This window comes from Lynx rufus, unplaced genomic scaffold (genome assembly GCF_022079265.1).
Source record: "Lynx rufus isolate CCGP_SWC_20201006 ecotype Redwood Valley unplaced genomic scaffold, mLynRuf1.p SCAF_21, whole genome shotgun sequence".
Taxonomy (NCBI): domain Eukaryota; kingdom Metazoa; phylum Chordata; class Mammalia; order Carnivora; family Felidae; genus Lynx; species Lynx rufus.
In genome coordinates this window covers 25,401,726-25,417,430 of record NW_025814836.1, presented here as the reverse complement: position 1 = coordinate 25,417,430, position 15,705 = coordinate 25,401,726, and the positions used below count along the sequence as shown (strand labels likewise).

The following is a 15,705-nucleotide window of genomic DNA, read 5'->3' as shown; positions in this document are numbered from 1 at the left end:
CGGACAAGGGACCCAGCCTCCTTGGCCACAGCTGATTATCGGAGGCAAACACCTGGTCCAGGCCAGGAATCTGGGATGGCCACAGAAGAGCCAGAGCTGAGGACTCCCAAGGCTGTGGGGCGGGGCTAGCCATCTCTTTCCTGAGATGCCTGCTGAAGCGAAGCCAGCCAGTTCCCGCAGCAAAGAAGAATGCACCAGACGCGAAAGAAGGAAGGCTGACGAACCAGGTATTTCACCAGGAGTACAGAACCCGGGTCTCTCACTGTCTGATTCCTGGCGCCAGGCCCTCAAGGCGTGCTGATCCCCAAATTCCAGTAAATATCCGCACGTCCATCCAGTGAATCCCATTTTTCTTGAGCTAATTAGAGTGGCCTCCGTTCCTGGCAAATGATGATCCTGATGAAGAAAGACACCCTTGTATCTGCGTCGTGCTCTCTAGTTTATCAGGGATCATCACTGACATTCTTTCTTTACCACCACCCTTTGACGGAGGTGGGTCAGAATTATCATTTCCTTCATTTTAGAAATGGAGAAAACTGTGATCTAAGAAGTCTTCGGTCACTAGTCCAAAGACACACAGCTAGAATATGACACGGCCGAGACTGATTCCCAACGTAACAAGCATTCCATTATGTGATACCACTTTCTGGTAATCTTGGGAGACATTGATGATTTACATTAAATGCTTCCTTTTACTTGGCATTCTTCCAGTGTCCACAGTAAGCCTGTCTGGTCGGCTTCAGCTGGGTTCCCTGCCCTGGTGTAAGACAATGTAGGGATTCTTGTGTCTTCAGTAGTTTAGCTGACCTTTAGGAAGCCTGAATGCTAAACATTCTTAGGGATTTCCCTAAGAAGCATTTCTCCCTATCAGTTAAGACAACACGTTTATTAAGTATACTTTATGGGTTTTGCATATGTTACATGCCATGGACAACATAAAACAATAACCCACCGTTGTCATTTAGAGAGCTTGTAATCTTGGAGATGTAGCATCCACATGCATGAAATACACTGGTGCATTGTTTGTATTTATAGATTCATAAGTACAGCTTTGCAATGAAAGCAATAAAATTGTTGTCCAAGTGTTAAATGAAAACTTGACTGAGTGGAATAAGTAAAGAAGAGATGCTACATTGGGAAGACTTGACTCAAACAGGAGTAGGCAGCCAGACTGAAAAGCACAGAAAAGAAGAAGGAGGAGGAGGAGGACAGAGATTAGGAGGAGAAGAGGAAGAAGGAGAGGAAGGAGGACAAAACGGGTAACAACTAGCACCCATTCAAGGACCATCCTAAAGACAGAGATTTCTTCTCCCTCCTAAAGCTATGAAAATACATAAACCATTCTCATGGACAACTGAGGGAGAAATGCCAAGACAGGGAGATTACCTAAGACACACAGCATTTTTATGCGAAAGAGATAGACCATTACCTAGGGGATGATTTATATAATAGGACTGAACCAAGATTTAATTTGGATTATATATTTAGGTAATTCTTCCCACATAACCAGTGAGTAGGGACTTAGGGGAAATGCGATTTCTGTTGTAAGCAAATTTTAAAATTTTACTTTGTCTCCATATCCAAGCTGTACTAGCTGTACTAGGAGGTAAATTTGGGGATCCTGTTATATAACTGATGCCAAAATTTCCAGCCCGGAAATAAATTACTGCGAGTGACCATTATAAAAAGCCGCAGTTAGCAAATGACGCATCATGGAAAAATGATATTTCAGATGAGATTTAAGGGATGGCATGATGTGAATGGGACAACACGCGGGAAACTACAAAAGCGACAGAGAAACAGCAGAAATACATTTAGTGGCTATGAGGGACAGGGAACGGACTTGTCCGGTGAGGGTAGAAGTGACGAGCTCAATACGGAAAAGTCTAACCAGTTTCCGGAGGTCCCTGAAAGCAAGTGAGGGGAATTAAAAGCAATAAGGATTCACGGAGGGGACTGGCACAGAAAACACGGCATTTTAGGAGGGCCGGTGTGATGGCTGACGGACGGGGGTAGGAGCCGCGACAATAGAAAGCAAAGAACACCTCTCAGGGGAAACCGCCAGGAATTAGCCATCCATAGGACCCACGGTATGAAGAGTCTCTCGAGGGTCACATCAAAGGTTGCTTTGTCTAGAAAGCCACAGGGACCCCACGGTGCAGAGTTAACCATTTCTCCCCATCTGCGCTCACAGAAAAATGCACTCATGCTTGCAAAACCACTCTCACCCAATTATGATAGACTCATTTTTAAAGGTATTTTCCCTTTGCCCTCTTCCAGCATTGCCTTTGGTACCATACACCCTGGTAAAAAAATGAGTAGTCAAATTCAAGCATTAGAACTCCTTGCTGACACATATGACTTCCTTTGGAAAGTCTCCACTGGCTCTGGGATACGCCTGATAAGGAAAACTCTCTCCCGAGGCCCCAGGGGCCTGGCCCTGGCTGTGAGGGTCTTTGCTGAGCACGACGGGAGGGTTATCTCTGAAGACGGCAGGTAGCTGGGATTAGGGGATGCTCTCCTAATCCTACAGGCCCTCAGCCCAAAGCACCATGGTCCCTGACGGAATGAAGCCAGGGAGAGCCGCAGAACCACAGCCTGATTTTTCAGGGAGGGGGGCGTGGTCCTCATTTCCTGGCCATGCCTCCTTTTCCTGTACACGGGGAGTGGAATCTCTCCTTCTAGGGCCTCTGATGTGTGTGCCGAATGCATCCACACTTCACAACGAAAGGATATTCGATCTTCGAGCGCCTGGAGCCTGTCGTTCTCAGATATCTTCTACTGAAGTGGGCACAAGTCAGGAACGCGGCTGTCGGGGTCCGTCCGCATCAAGCCAGATCCTCCCCTGTGCCGGGGACCCCCTGGGCCACTGAAGTGGAAAGCCCATGCCACGGAGGGCTTCATTTCCATGACTTCCCTCAGCGGCTGCTTCTCCTCGTCCTTTCTCTGCTGTTCCCTGATCTCTGTCCCTGGCCGACTGTGAATCTTCAGGAGGTCTCTCCTGCAGCTTCTGTAACGGTGTCTGAAAGGGGAACGTTCTGGCAACCGCCCCTGCCAGTCAGTCATGTGTTTGTGGGTCGGGAAAAGCAGCCATGTCTTAAACCACCGTCCGTAGTGTTATCCCATCCCCTAACAAAGCTCAAGACCTTTCAGGCTCCTTTCCAAGAGGCAGGCTGGCGTAGCAGAGTGCTTAACGCTGGCACTCCAGAGCCTGGGGGTGGACTGCCTGGGGTTTAATTCAGCTCTGTGACCTTGGGCAGGTTACCTAAATCTCCTCCTGTGTATGAGTGGATATAAAAATAATACCTACTTTGTAGAGATGCTATGAGGACTATCGTGGGTTTGTTCGTGGTCAGGCACTTAGAGTAATGCCTGCACTTAGGAAGTACTTAATAAGTGTGATCTATTATTATTATTATTATTATTATTATTATCATCATCATTATTAGTGATTTTTGCTAACAGTTAGAAAGCTTGTACACATAGATGACAAACTCTGTGGTTCTGAGGCTGAGAGCTTGAGGCTTCAGACAAGGAGGAACAGAAGTACGAGCCATCTCCGGGATGGGATGGAACAGTAGGTCCCTGGGGCTCACTGGCAGTGACCTCTGATCCTCCATGGAGTAGGCTTCCCTGATCACTGAGATGGTGAGGTCCCTCCGGTGGGAATGGGAGGTCTCGCGGCCCGATGGGATAGGCTCTCAGGCCCCAGAGCTATAGGTGTGGACATCTCTGAACCACAAGGCAAATCTCCCTCATAAGAGGGCTTCATCATGGAATCACAAAAGGCAGCTTCCTTCAGAAAAGTGGGTGACGGGCCCCATCTCCAGGGACACGGGAAGCCACTGGCTGCCGTGCCAGCATGGCCCGCCTTCAGCCGGGACACTGAATGACAGCGAGAAGCTGGGGTGCACTGATGGGAGCCCGGTTCCCTCTCTCCTGAGGTAGGTCATAGACTGGTCCCCCTCCTGCCCTCTGCACCACCCTGCGCAACACAGAGGTGGCGATTTCAAAAGGGAGAGTCTAAACCCCAATTAACAAAGCAGGAGGCAGGGCACCTGAGTGGTTCGGGCAGTCAAGCATCCAACTCTTGGTTTCGGCTCAGGTCACGATCTCACAGTTCATGGGATCGCGCCCCACACTGGGCTCTGCGCTGACAGCACGGAGCCTGCTCGGGATTCCGTCTCTCCCTCTCTCTGCCTCTTCCCTACTGGTGCTCTCACCGTCTCTCTCAAAATAAAGAAATAAACATAAAAGAATAATAAAGCAGGAAGCAACTCCAGAAAAGATGGGACTATCTTTGTGCCCCGAGTTCATGGGGTTACTTCACTTATGGCACTTGACCTCCTTGTGACGTTTCTATGTATATTCCCAGGAACGTACTGTATATCTCTCCTGCGAAGGAACAGACTCCTTAGAGATCCCCAGCAGCTGGGGCTGCACGGACCCCCTCTGGTCTGCAGGAGGACTTGAGCACGCACGACTGCACCCCACGGCCGTGAAGGACCTGCCACAACCCCCCTTCCTTGCCTAAAAGGAATTCGGTGGAAAAACTCTGAGCTTGCGATGGCGGGCATGGAGATTAACACCACATTCTTATGAAATCTCTGTAAGGACTCCAACGCTGAGAACTACAAGGAGCAACATTCACACTGCTCTCCTCTCTGCTGGTCACCACCTTCTACACATGTATTTCTCCCCAGCCTAGAAGGTGGTAAAGGTTCCTGCAGGATCCTCCCAGAGGGGCCCTCAGTTAGAGACCACAGGGACCCCCCAAGTCCCACGGAGCCTCAGGGGCATGGGATCTTCACTCGAGTGCACCAAAGTCCTAGCCCTTGTACCTGAGATGTGGTAGGTTGTAGTAGATTATGTTGTGTGCCCACATTGTATGACCGACACTCCCAGACCCTCGTAACACTTGTGTTGAAGAAGATGCCTTCTTGGAATTCGCGAGAGCACAGAGCACACACAGACACGCACGCACGTAGAGACCCAAGAATGAAACCTCAAACTGCCACACCTTGACCTGGGCGTTTAAAATGAATTCTCCTAGGGGCGCCTAGATGGCTCAGTTGGTTGAGCACCCAACACTTGATTTCAGATCATGTCATGATCCCAGGGTTGCAGGATTGAGCCCCACATCGGCCTCTGCACTTAGCGTAGAGCCTACTTAAGATTCTCTCTCTCTCTCTCTCTCAAAAAAAAACCTAAATATAAAAAACAATTTAAAAAAATAGGCACCCAGGCAAAAGGCAGTAGACCTAACTGCCTCTTAGATAAAACCCTTAGGTTGTTAATGAATTCACGTGCTTGTATAGGAGACAATGCTAGACTGGGTTTGCACCCACGTGCCCACCTTTGTGCCGAGGTCAATCTCTCTGCCTTTGGTGCCCCAACCTGGACCTCAGCTCATTGAATTAAGCATCATGCACACGTGTGTGTTCCGATTCCTTGGACCTCTATCTGGTCGTAGGACATGTGAAATCTATTTGCTTTGTCACCCAAAATTTCTCCAAGGATATAATGGACACCAATCTGGCCGCCCAAGGCCTGAGTGATATTGGAGTTTGCCCAATAAATAAGTGCCCATGTTTCCCACTTAAATTTGAAACCAGCTGTAAGAGAAAGAAAAACACTTCTGCTTGGTCACTGATAAAAACCGCAAACATGGCTGAGCCCTGCAATCAGAAGGTCTCACTCACACTGTGTGCCCAGGGCTGCTCCCCCAGGAAAAGTTTTGGTCTGCAGAAGACAAGCACTCAGACAGGACTTCTGTCTCACACTGGCCCAGGACAGAGAAGGGAGAGACAGGGACAAAGCCCCAGTGAGTAAAATTTTTTAAATAAATTAATCACAACCAACAGAGGAAAATGGACTTACAGAAAATCTAAATCTCACTTAGATTTCCAGATTCTCATAGTTTCCTTTTATTTCCCTTCATTTTGATTTGGGTATATATCGCTAACAAGGGAAATGTTTTAAGTGGAAATAGGATTGGTTCCTTCTGATATCTATTTTGCATTTTCAGATCTGTAAAGCAAAATGTTTGCATTTTGTTTTTAAGTGCTCAGCGTTGTAGAATAAGAGTGAGGTTTCTAAACCCATCCCTATGTGGGATTTTCTTGCATCACCTATAGAGCTCTCTTAACATATTTTGCAGTGGGCAGGACAGGTGGTTTGGAGCAGGGAAAGAAAGCAGAGACCAGTTCAAGTCTGTGCTCTTCCTTTGAGACCCTTGGAAAATAATTTTACTTCTCTCAGCCCCAGGCCCCTCATTTGCAAAAAAGAAATAACCACACCTCATCTGCCTACATCTCAGAGACTGTGTGAAAGTCCAATGACATACCGTACCTAAAAGCACTTTGAACTTTGAAGGTGTTTTACAGGTATTAGGTATTGTTTCGATGAATTCAGAAATTATTAAATACTTGCCAAATAAGTTTATACATTTGAAATGGCCTCAAGGGGCGCCTGGGTGGCGCAGTCGGTTAAGCGTCCGACTTCAGCCAGGTCACGATCTCACGGTCCGTGAGTTCGAGCCCCGCGTCAGGCTCTGGGCTGATGGCTCAGAGCCTGGAGCCTGTTTCCGATTCTGTGTCTCCCTCTCTCTCTGCCCCTCCCCCGTTCATGCTCTGTCTCTCTCTGTCCCAAAAATAAATAAATGTTGAAATGGCCTCAAAAGGTAGTAGAAATGGAAAGCACGAGATATACAAAAATCTGTTGTCAATTAAAAAATACTTAAATTTTCCACAAAGGGTACCAAGAAGCCATTAGCTTTACAGTACACATTATAATATTCTAACTTAAAACATGAACTTATTTTATTGGATTATATATTTGTGTTATAGAACTTACATGGTTGCTGCACGTCTTGTATCGAATATTCTGCCCTTCGCAATTCCTAGAGGAAAAAAGGGGACAAAGAAATGATTTCATAGAAGTGGCAAGCAGCACAAAAGAAAAAAGGGAAGGGGAGGGGAGGGGAGGGGAGGGAAAGGGAAGGGAAGGGAAGGGAAGGGAAGGGAAGGGAGGGGAGGGGAGGGGAGGGGAGGGGAGGGGAGGGGAGGGGAGGGGAGAGGAGGGGAGGGGAGGGGAGGGGAGGGGAGGGGAGGGAGGGGAGGGAGAAAAAGAGAGAAAAGGAAAGAAAAGGAAAGGAAAGAAAAGGAAAGAAAGGAAAGGAAAGGAAAGGAAAGGAAAGGAAAGGAAAGGAAAGGAAAGGAAAGAAGGATGGAGAAGGAAGGGAGGGAGGGAGGGAGGGAGGGAGGGGAGGGAGGAAGGAAGAACAATAAATACAAGGTGATACCGATAAAACTTTTATCGTTCGTGTCACCTCAGAGATTCAAAGTTTAAATTCTAAGAAATAACTTTCAGAAATCAGGAGGGCAAAAAAAGTCTCATGAAAGTGTCACTTTAAAGAGAGTGAATTCTTGAGCTGAATTAATGTAAATGAAATTACTTATGTGCAGTTTTTACTCTGGGATCCATATGACCACTGAAACGAACGTGTGTGCATACTTGAACTACGGGTAGAAGCATTTGGGCACCATGCCCCTCACTCACTGAAGCAACCTCAGTCAGCTGCGCATTCCATGACCTCCTTCTCTAATCAATACGGTGATCTCGGCGAGAAATCTGCTTGAGGCGATGCGTCCACTTCTTATTTCGACTACTGGCCTTACTAAATGGATACTACGAAATAGGGTCTGGGGGGGGGGGCTTTCTCGGGAAACCAGTACCGTAGGGTCTGAAGTCACATACAGGTTTGAGAATCCTCTAGAAAGGATCACCGCGTACTGTATCCTCCCCTCCAGCCACTGGTTCTAGAACTTTGCCACTTATTCTCTGAGCAGATTTTTCCTTGGATGTTTGAAGTTCCCTGTGGCAGGAACTTTCCCCAGTCAGTGCTCGCTGGTCTATAGTTTATATTAACTCCTTAAAAGTTATCCGATCCACTAATGGCACCTCTCCCAACTTTTCAATTACGTGTTTTTACCTTTGGTATTCCTGGTCAGTTCAATGGCAGATTTGCAGCAAAGAAAGCTAACCACAGGCTTCACTCATCACCTTGTGTTAAAAGTCAACTGATACTATTTCAATTGTTTTAAAATATTTAGCCCTAGAAGAAGAGAAATCTTTACCAAGTGGATCTAATTTTTTGCTGGTATGGCTTAAATAAGAGCCTATATGAAATGATTCACAATCTGTTTCAGCAATATACAACTCATGGCACACGCTGACGATTCTATTTTTATTGATTACAAAAAGAGTAAGTGAACACTAATAACATGCCAAGAAGTATAAAGGAGGATAATCGATCTTTCCAAATCCCATCACCAAGATTTACACTCTCCATATTTTGGCCTCCAATCATCCAGTATTTCTGCATGATTTACGGACAGATGTGAAAGCATACTACTAATTCAGCTTTGTATTAGTTTTGATCTAAGATAGCAAACATTCCTCCCGCTTTACTACTAATTCTTTGAAGAAATTCTTTTAATAACTACATAAAAGTCCATTATGCAGACATTACACTTTTTATAGTTTTGAATTTTAAATTTTCTTCACTGCGGTAAAATCCACATAACACAAATTTACGTCTTAACCATTTTTAGGTCTACAACTCGGCATTAAGTATATCCATATTGTAGTACAAACATTCCCTTTCATAGTTATTTATGCTGCCTCCTTTTCCCCCTGTAGTTTTTAAATTTACATACAGTGAAATTCACTTTGGGGGGGGGCGGTGTACAATTTTATGAGGTTTTACAAATCCACCCTCCCCCTGACTCATGTGCTTTTCACGTAGTGATTATTTTGTATTTTATTATGTCTCCTGATTTTTGATCCCGCTTTTCACTTTTCCTTCCTTTGCCATCCTTCTCAAACTGCCCCTTCCCCACTTATGTCTCATATCATATTCATGTTCCTTTCTGTTGCATTTGCAGAATGTACCCCTCGTGGAAGTGAGAAGGCATATGGGAGGAAGTCTGGGGGTGAAAAAAATAAAAGCATCATAGCTGCCTCCGAAAGCATTATCTACATGATAGTTAAATTTCTGAACCTGAAGGCAGACAAGGTATCCGATTAGTTGCCCCTTTTTAATGTAATTCTCATGACTTTGGGATGAGAACACCTTCCCAGATGTTACTGTAAAAGGCTGATACAGTCTTGGCATTTTGTAACACTTCCTATATCCTTTTTTTGTGTGTCTTGTCATAGGTATATGGCTCTGAAATTTATTAAACCTTCAGTGAGGCTACATCAAACTTTAAATATTCAAGAAGCACCAACTGGGAGGCTGGCGGGAAAACAGTATTAGGGTGGAGAAGGCTCTCTCTTGGTCAAGGGGAAGTGACGCCATTCTCCTGGGAGACAACAGCTATGCCAGTGGACAAGGTCATGTACTTACATAACTTATTTCATTGTGCTTTTTATGTGTGGAAAAAAAGAAGAAAATAAATTACAGAAAAAGTAAAAGGGTAATTTAAAGTACTCTGTTTATTTTGGAAAGGCCCCGAATGAGGAAAGCAGCTAATAGATTAGGGAAGTGATAACCAAAACTTTTGAACCATGCTGACTTGGAACCCTAAAAAGCTTTTAATTCTCATTTCCAGAGAGCAGGAAAATGGCAAAGATACATTTTAAGAGAGTATCTGAATTGATCTAAATACTGATATACAAAAAATGTCAAAACTTAGGAAGCATGGAGTTTTCTCTAAAAGCGTTTTGGGACTTCAAAAAAATTATCCCAGATGCATTTTTCCCAACTGCTTGACTTCAGCCATCTAAATGAAAAACAAAATTACTTTTAGAAGAAGTTTAAAACTAAAAGGAAAGAGCCTATGAGGTGAAAACAGCTGATGATTGTGTCTCAGGTCTGCTGTGTGGCCCATATAGTCATGGTCCACACCCCACGGTCCCGATTATAAGCCTAGCATCCAGGAGGCATGAACTTGTACCCCAACTGGTGAGCCTGAAAACCTACATGTGAAACATCAGTGTATCTCCACTACAAATCCCACCACAACAGCAGCAAAATGGTATGGAAAGAGCATTTTACCGCATGAATTCTCAAAATATAAAGGACCATTCCGGATTCATCCTTCTCCAGCAACTTCTTACCAGGAAGTACTATGTACCAGGATGTGGATATAAAGATTCAGAGACACTATCTCTCAATTCCCCTAACACATCAGTAGTTATATATATATATATATATATATATATATATATATATATATATATATATTTTAACCCAGTAGTTTTATATATATATATATTTTTTTTTAACTCAGTAGTTATATATATATATATATATATATATATATATATATATATATATATATTTTTTTTTTTTTTTTTTAACCCAACCATCTGGCCAACATTTTTAATGTTCTACCTAGCTCACAGTAAACTCGCTGACTGGTCTCTATTGATGTGGCTTTGGTTACAATTTAGCATGAAAATGAATCACCACTTTATGAAACAGGCATAAAATGAAATGCAAGTTATTTTAAAGTTAAGGACACTGGAGTCCTAATTCCCCAAGCAGGAACCTGCCAGCTTATTCTGGAAATAATTCCTTTGGCCTGCAGCAACTGAGCTACAGAAATATTGCTTCCAAGTTTTTAATTTCATTCTAATTATTATATGCAAGAGCTAATGGTTATCAGGAGTATATGAAAATTCAAGAACATCATTTCACAATTATGTATTTTCTATCCATTACAACATTCATAACACCCTGAAATTGGAGATTTTTGAAGCCATAAATTTATGAATATATAAAAAACATATGTTGATTCCACATGAGGATACATTAAAAACATTAATAAAATTTCCCCGGAGTTTATAGCAGGATAATTTATTACATTCATTTGATGATATATTGACTCAAACACTAGTGTCTTAAAGACTGAGAAGCATGTGTCTGAAGAATAAAAATATATTAATTTTTTAAATAGTAGTTAACTTAAATCTGTGTTCCCCATGGCTGGCAGTTGACTAGAATATCAAGTTACAAATTTCTGCAAGACAGACATTCTGGCTGGGGCACGCTTTGCAGTGCAAAAGAAATGACTGTGTATTTAAATATAATCAAAGTCTGAAAAAAAAATTATCCACAAAAAATAAATGAGCAAAAGAGCCACATTCATCCCCTTCCCTAAATCATGAATTTCAATAAGTGCCCCGATAACAACAGAGGGCACTGAAATGCTTTCAAAAGCTTTGGGATGGCTTTTTGTTTGATTTTGTATGTAACCACCTCCATATTCCTTTTCCAAGAAAAACTGACCACAGAGCTCAATATTCATGAAGACTTAACAACTCTCTAAGGCTGTTCTAGGATAAAGAGACCTGATAAGCTTTCCAAGGGAAGGAGGTTTCCTTCTCAATCACCTCGGAGTACTTTCAAAACGACAGTAAAAGTTCTTAATATGTGAGTGGGTCACGAGTGATTAGTTTGATGCTGCCTGAAAGACGGGGAGCAGGGATGAGTGAACTAGTAACAAATCCGCTGCAAATTTAATTTTTATGCAGAGAAATAACGTTGCTGTCCCCAGTTCTTATGGAAGACACGGAATGAGTGGGTGTGCCATTGGCCTGGCCCCATACCAGGAACCAAGCTGGAACAGGACATATATTGCCATGCATTTATCTTATATTTAATTCTCTCATTTAATTTTTTTTATGTTTTTCTAAAGTTTGTTTGTTGTCTTTGTTTTTGTTGTTGTTTTAAGAGATAGAGGGAGGGGCAGACAGAGAGAGAAGCAGGCTCTGTGCCATCAGCACAGAGCCCGACATGGGGCTTGAACCCACAAACTCTGAGATCATGACCTGAGCCAAAATCAAGAGTTGGGTGCTTAACCAACTGAGTCACCCAGGCGCCCCCCATTTAATTTTTTTAATATTTGATGAGGATCTTTTCTAGCCTGACCTATTTTTTTCAAATTAGATGAGCTCAGGGAATAAACAAATGTGGAGATTCTCAGGCCTAAGAGCAAGTTTCAGAATACAGGTTAAGATTTGTGCATAAATAAACTAAAAAAAAAAAAAATTAAAATCCTTAAAAAAATGAAAAAAAATAAGCAAGTACCACTTTGGAGATGGGCACTCAAAACATAGTAGCAATATTTAGGGTTGAACTGTTTTGTGTTCTTACAAGTATTTTATTATGAAATGTTTTAAGCCCACAATAAAAGAATGATACAAACTCATACATACACCAGCAAGCTTCATCATTTCTGAAAGTGTTCTTCAGATTTATTTGTCACTTATTTATCTATCTACTCTATCTATAGTAGGTATCTATCATCCATCCATCTTATCTATCTAATCTATCTATCGTAGGCATCTATCATCTATCTATCTACCTACCTACCTACCTACCTACCTACCTACCTACCTACCTAATCTATCTTAGTTTAAAGTAGGCTTCATGCCCAGTGTGGAGCCCAGTGAGGGACTTGAATTTACAACCCTGAGATCAAGACCTGAGCTGAGATCAAGAGTCAGACGCTCAGCTGACTGAGCCACCCAGGCGTCTCTCTGGATTTATTTTTGAGAAATCTATCATTACAAATACGGGGGATGCTCTCTGCCAATCCTCCTCAATCCTATTTCCCTGCTTCCCTCTGCAGAGACAACTAAGTAAATGGTATCACAGTGTGCATAATCTTCCACAGCTTGATTTTTAAAATTTTTATAGACACTATGTTTTTGAAAATATCCACGTGGATAGATGCAACTCTAATTTATTTGTTTTTATGGTTCCATAGTAACCCAATGTATAAATACACCACCATTAATTTATCAATTCTTTTTATTTTCTATTGATCAATTTTCCTAAAGTTTTTGAAGATTCTGCAATAAGCAATCTCACACAACCACCTTAGGCATATCTGCACGTATTTCTCTGGGATATATACCTGCGTGGGACCGCCCTGTTGTGGGCATTTACAGCTTCACTGCTACTAGATATTGACAAATTGCTCTTTAAAGTGAGAATACTAATTTTCACCCCAGTTTGTAGCACAAAAAGGTTCTAGCTTTTACATATCTAGGTCAATATTCGGCATTTTATTTTATTTTATCTTAATTTATTTTGAGAGAGAGAGAGAGAGCAAGCAGGGGAGGGACAAGAAGAGAGGGAGACAGAATCCCAAGCAGGCTCCACACTGTCAGCACAGAGTCCAATGCAGGGCTTGAACTCACAAACCATGAGATCATGACCTGAGCCAAACTCAAGAATCAGATGCTTAATCAATTAAAGCCACGTAGGCACCCCAATATTTGGCATTTAAAAACTTATAAAGTTTTTTCCCAATACGAAGAACATAAAATATCTCACTTTGTATTCTTTTGCATCTTTTTGGTAATGAGGTTAATTTTGTCATTTGTTTTTGACGATGCAGAATTTCCCATTCACACCCTTTCTTCATTTTTCTACAGCTTTGGTTTCGGTTTACTGTTAAGTAGAAGTTATTTAAATATTTCAGACACTAGTCCCTTATTGGCTATATTCACTGTCAAGAGCCTCCTACTCTAGGCTTTTCTTTTGGCTTATAGTACATTTTTATGATACAGAAGTGCTTGTGTAGTTTGCTTGAATTTATCAATATTTTCCTTTGTAACTTAAACTCTTTGCATCTTAATTAAGGAATAATTCACTACCCAGAGATCATAAAGACATTCTCTGGTATTTTCTTCTAAATATTTTCAAGCTTTGCTCTTCATACGTAGACTCTAACAAACCTAGAATGTATTTTTTATGTGCATTGACATTTTCTAATATTTTCCCTTTGTATATCAATAATCATAGGTGATCCCCATATATTGAATTTCCACCCTTTCTCCACAAATTTTTAATGCCACCTCTAATATATAGCAAACTTCCATATATGCATGTTTTTGTTTCTTGCATCTCCATTTTGCTATATTTCATTACATTTTGCTATTATTTGTGCCTCGGCTACTACTGTAGTTAAATATTTTAAATTTCAGTATCGGGGCAAGTTGCTCATTCTGTTGTTTGAAAAACTGTTTTCATTACCTTTGCATTTCCACTTGATTCTTTTTTTTTAATTTTTTAAACATTTATTCATTTTTGAGAAACAGAGTGCAAACAGAAGAGAGTCAGAGAGAGAGGTAGACACAGAATCCGAAGCAGGCTCCAGGCTTCGAGTTGTCAGCACAGAGCCCGACGCGGAGCTTGAACCCATGAACCACAAGATCATGACCTGGGCCGAAGTCAGACGCCCAACTGACTGAGCCACCCAGGCGCCCCTCCATTTGATTCTTAGAATTGGTATTACACTTAATTTAAAGATTAATTTTAGGAGGAAAGTTGGCATTTTTATGATGTGACTTTCTATTTATGAACATATTACATCTCACCATTTATTTAGATGAGATTTTAACTTTTTCAAAAAGGTCTTGTACATCTACCGAATATTTTACAAGGTACCTTATATTTTGTTAGTAGTATAAATGGCATCTTTTTGAAATTTTGCTTTCTTGGTTCTTGCTACTGTACAAGAATACAGTTGTTATGTGTACATTAATCTTGTTTCCAGTAATGGGACCCTTATTAGTCCTATTTTTTTAATGTGGAGATATTCTTAGATGTTCTCTTAGACAATCAGGTAGTCTCTGAATCATGAGAACTTTATTTCTTCCTTTCTAATTCTTATACTAATAAGTATTTCCAATACTTTGTATTTCTTTTTCTTGCCTTATCACACTGACTAGGACCTCAAATACAATAACAAATATAAACAATGACAGCCAAGCATCCTTATTTTATACCTAATATCAGAGAAAGCATAGTAACATTTTATTCGGAAGGAGGATATCTACCATAGACCAAAAGAGCACACCTCTATTTCTACTTTGCTAAATTTTTCTTCTCAATTATTAAAAAAGTTGCATGGATTTAGATAACTGTAATTTTTCTCTTACATCCTCAATGCTGTGCTTGATGGTGCTTACTCATGGCAAATGTTTCCTTTTGTATTATGTATTTTAGGATTGCAAGCTAATCTTAAATAAGGGATCTACTGATAGGAATAGGAATCCCATATGGTCTGCCTTGGTGGTCTGTCCCTCCATATCTTTTACTACTGCTAGTAGCTTCATACTATCAAGGGTTACAGGACCACTTTTCACATTAATTTCTCACCTCAAAGCTTCCACAATAATATGGGATATATTCATTAATTCAATATACCCGATATATGTAAATCAATATACATGTACCTCAAACTCTTGGAAGAACAGGTCTATTGTTCCAAAGTGGAAACTTTTTTTAATTCAGTGTTAAAACAAGAATCTAAAATTCTCTATGCTGGTATATGGCTCCCCCTTTTTTTTTGCAGGGTTGGGGGGTCCTAGTCCATCTTTTTAGTAAACATATGGACTTCAAAAGTCCTGCCTTTATATTATGGTTGGAGTTCCTACACTGTGCCTCATATACACTCAAGACCTGATCTCTTGTGAAAATGAAGGAATTAAAACTCAACAGCCTGAGTTCTGGAGACCAACAGACCCCCTCTCCATTTTCCACGTAGGCATAGAATCAGGTATGCACTGACTGGTCTGGCATTCAGTTACCTCTATGTTTTTTTTGGTTCTGTTGATTTCCTTTATTTCTTGTAGGTTCACCTTCACTTTTTCATTAAAACTTTTAATGTTATGTTTTTT

The 15,705-nt window shown here is 41.6% G+C and overlaps 1 protein-coding gene across 1 annotated transcript in view; it reads right to left on the bottom strand.

The window, feature by feature from the left end:
• ADAMTSL3 (ADAMTS like 3) overlaps nt 1–15,705 on the bottom strand; it is a 347,278-nt gene that overhangs the window by 209,770 nt on the left and 121,803 nt on the right. The window contains exon 4 of the mRNA XM_047086812.1: nt 6,856–6,901. Within this exon, the coding sequence (XP_046942768.1) occupies nt 6,856–6,901 (46 nt within the window). The remainder of the gene's footprint in view (nt 1–6,855; nt 6,902–15,705) is intronic.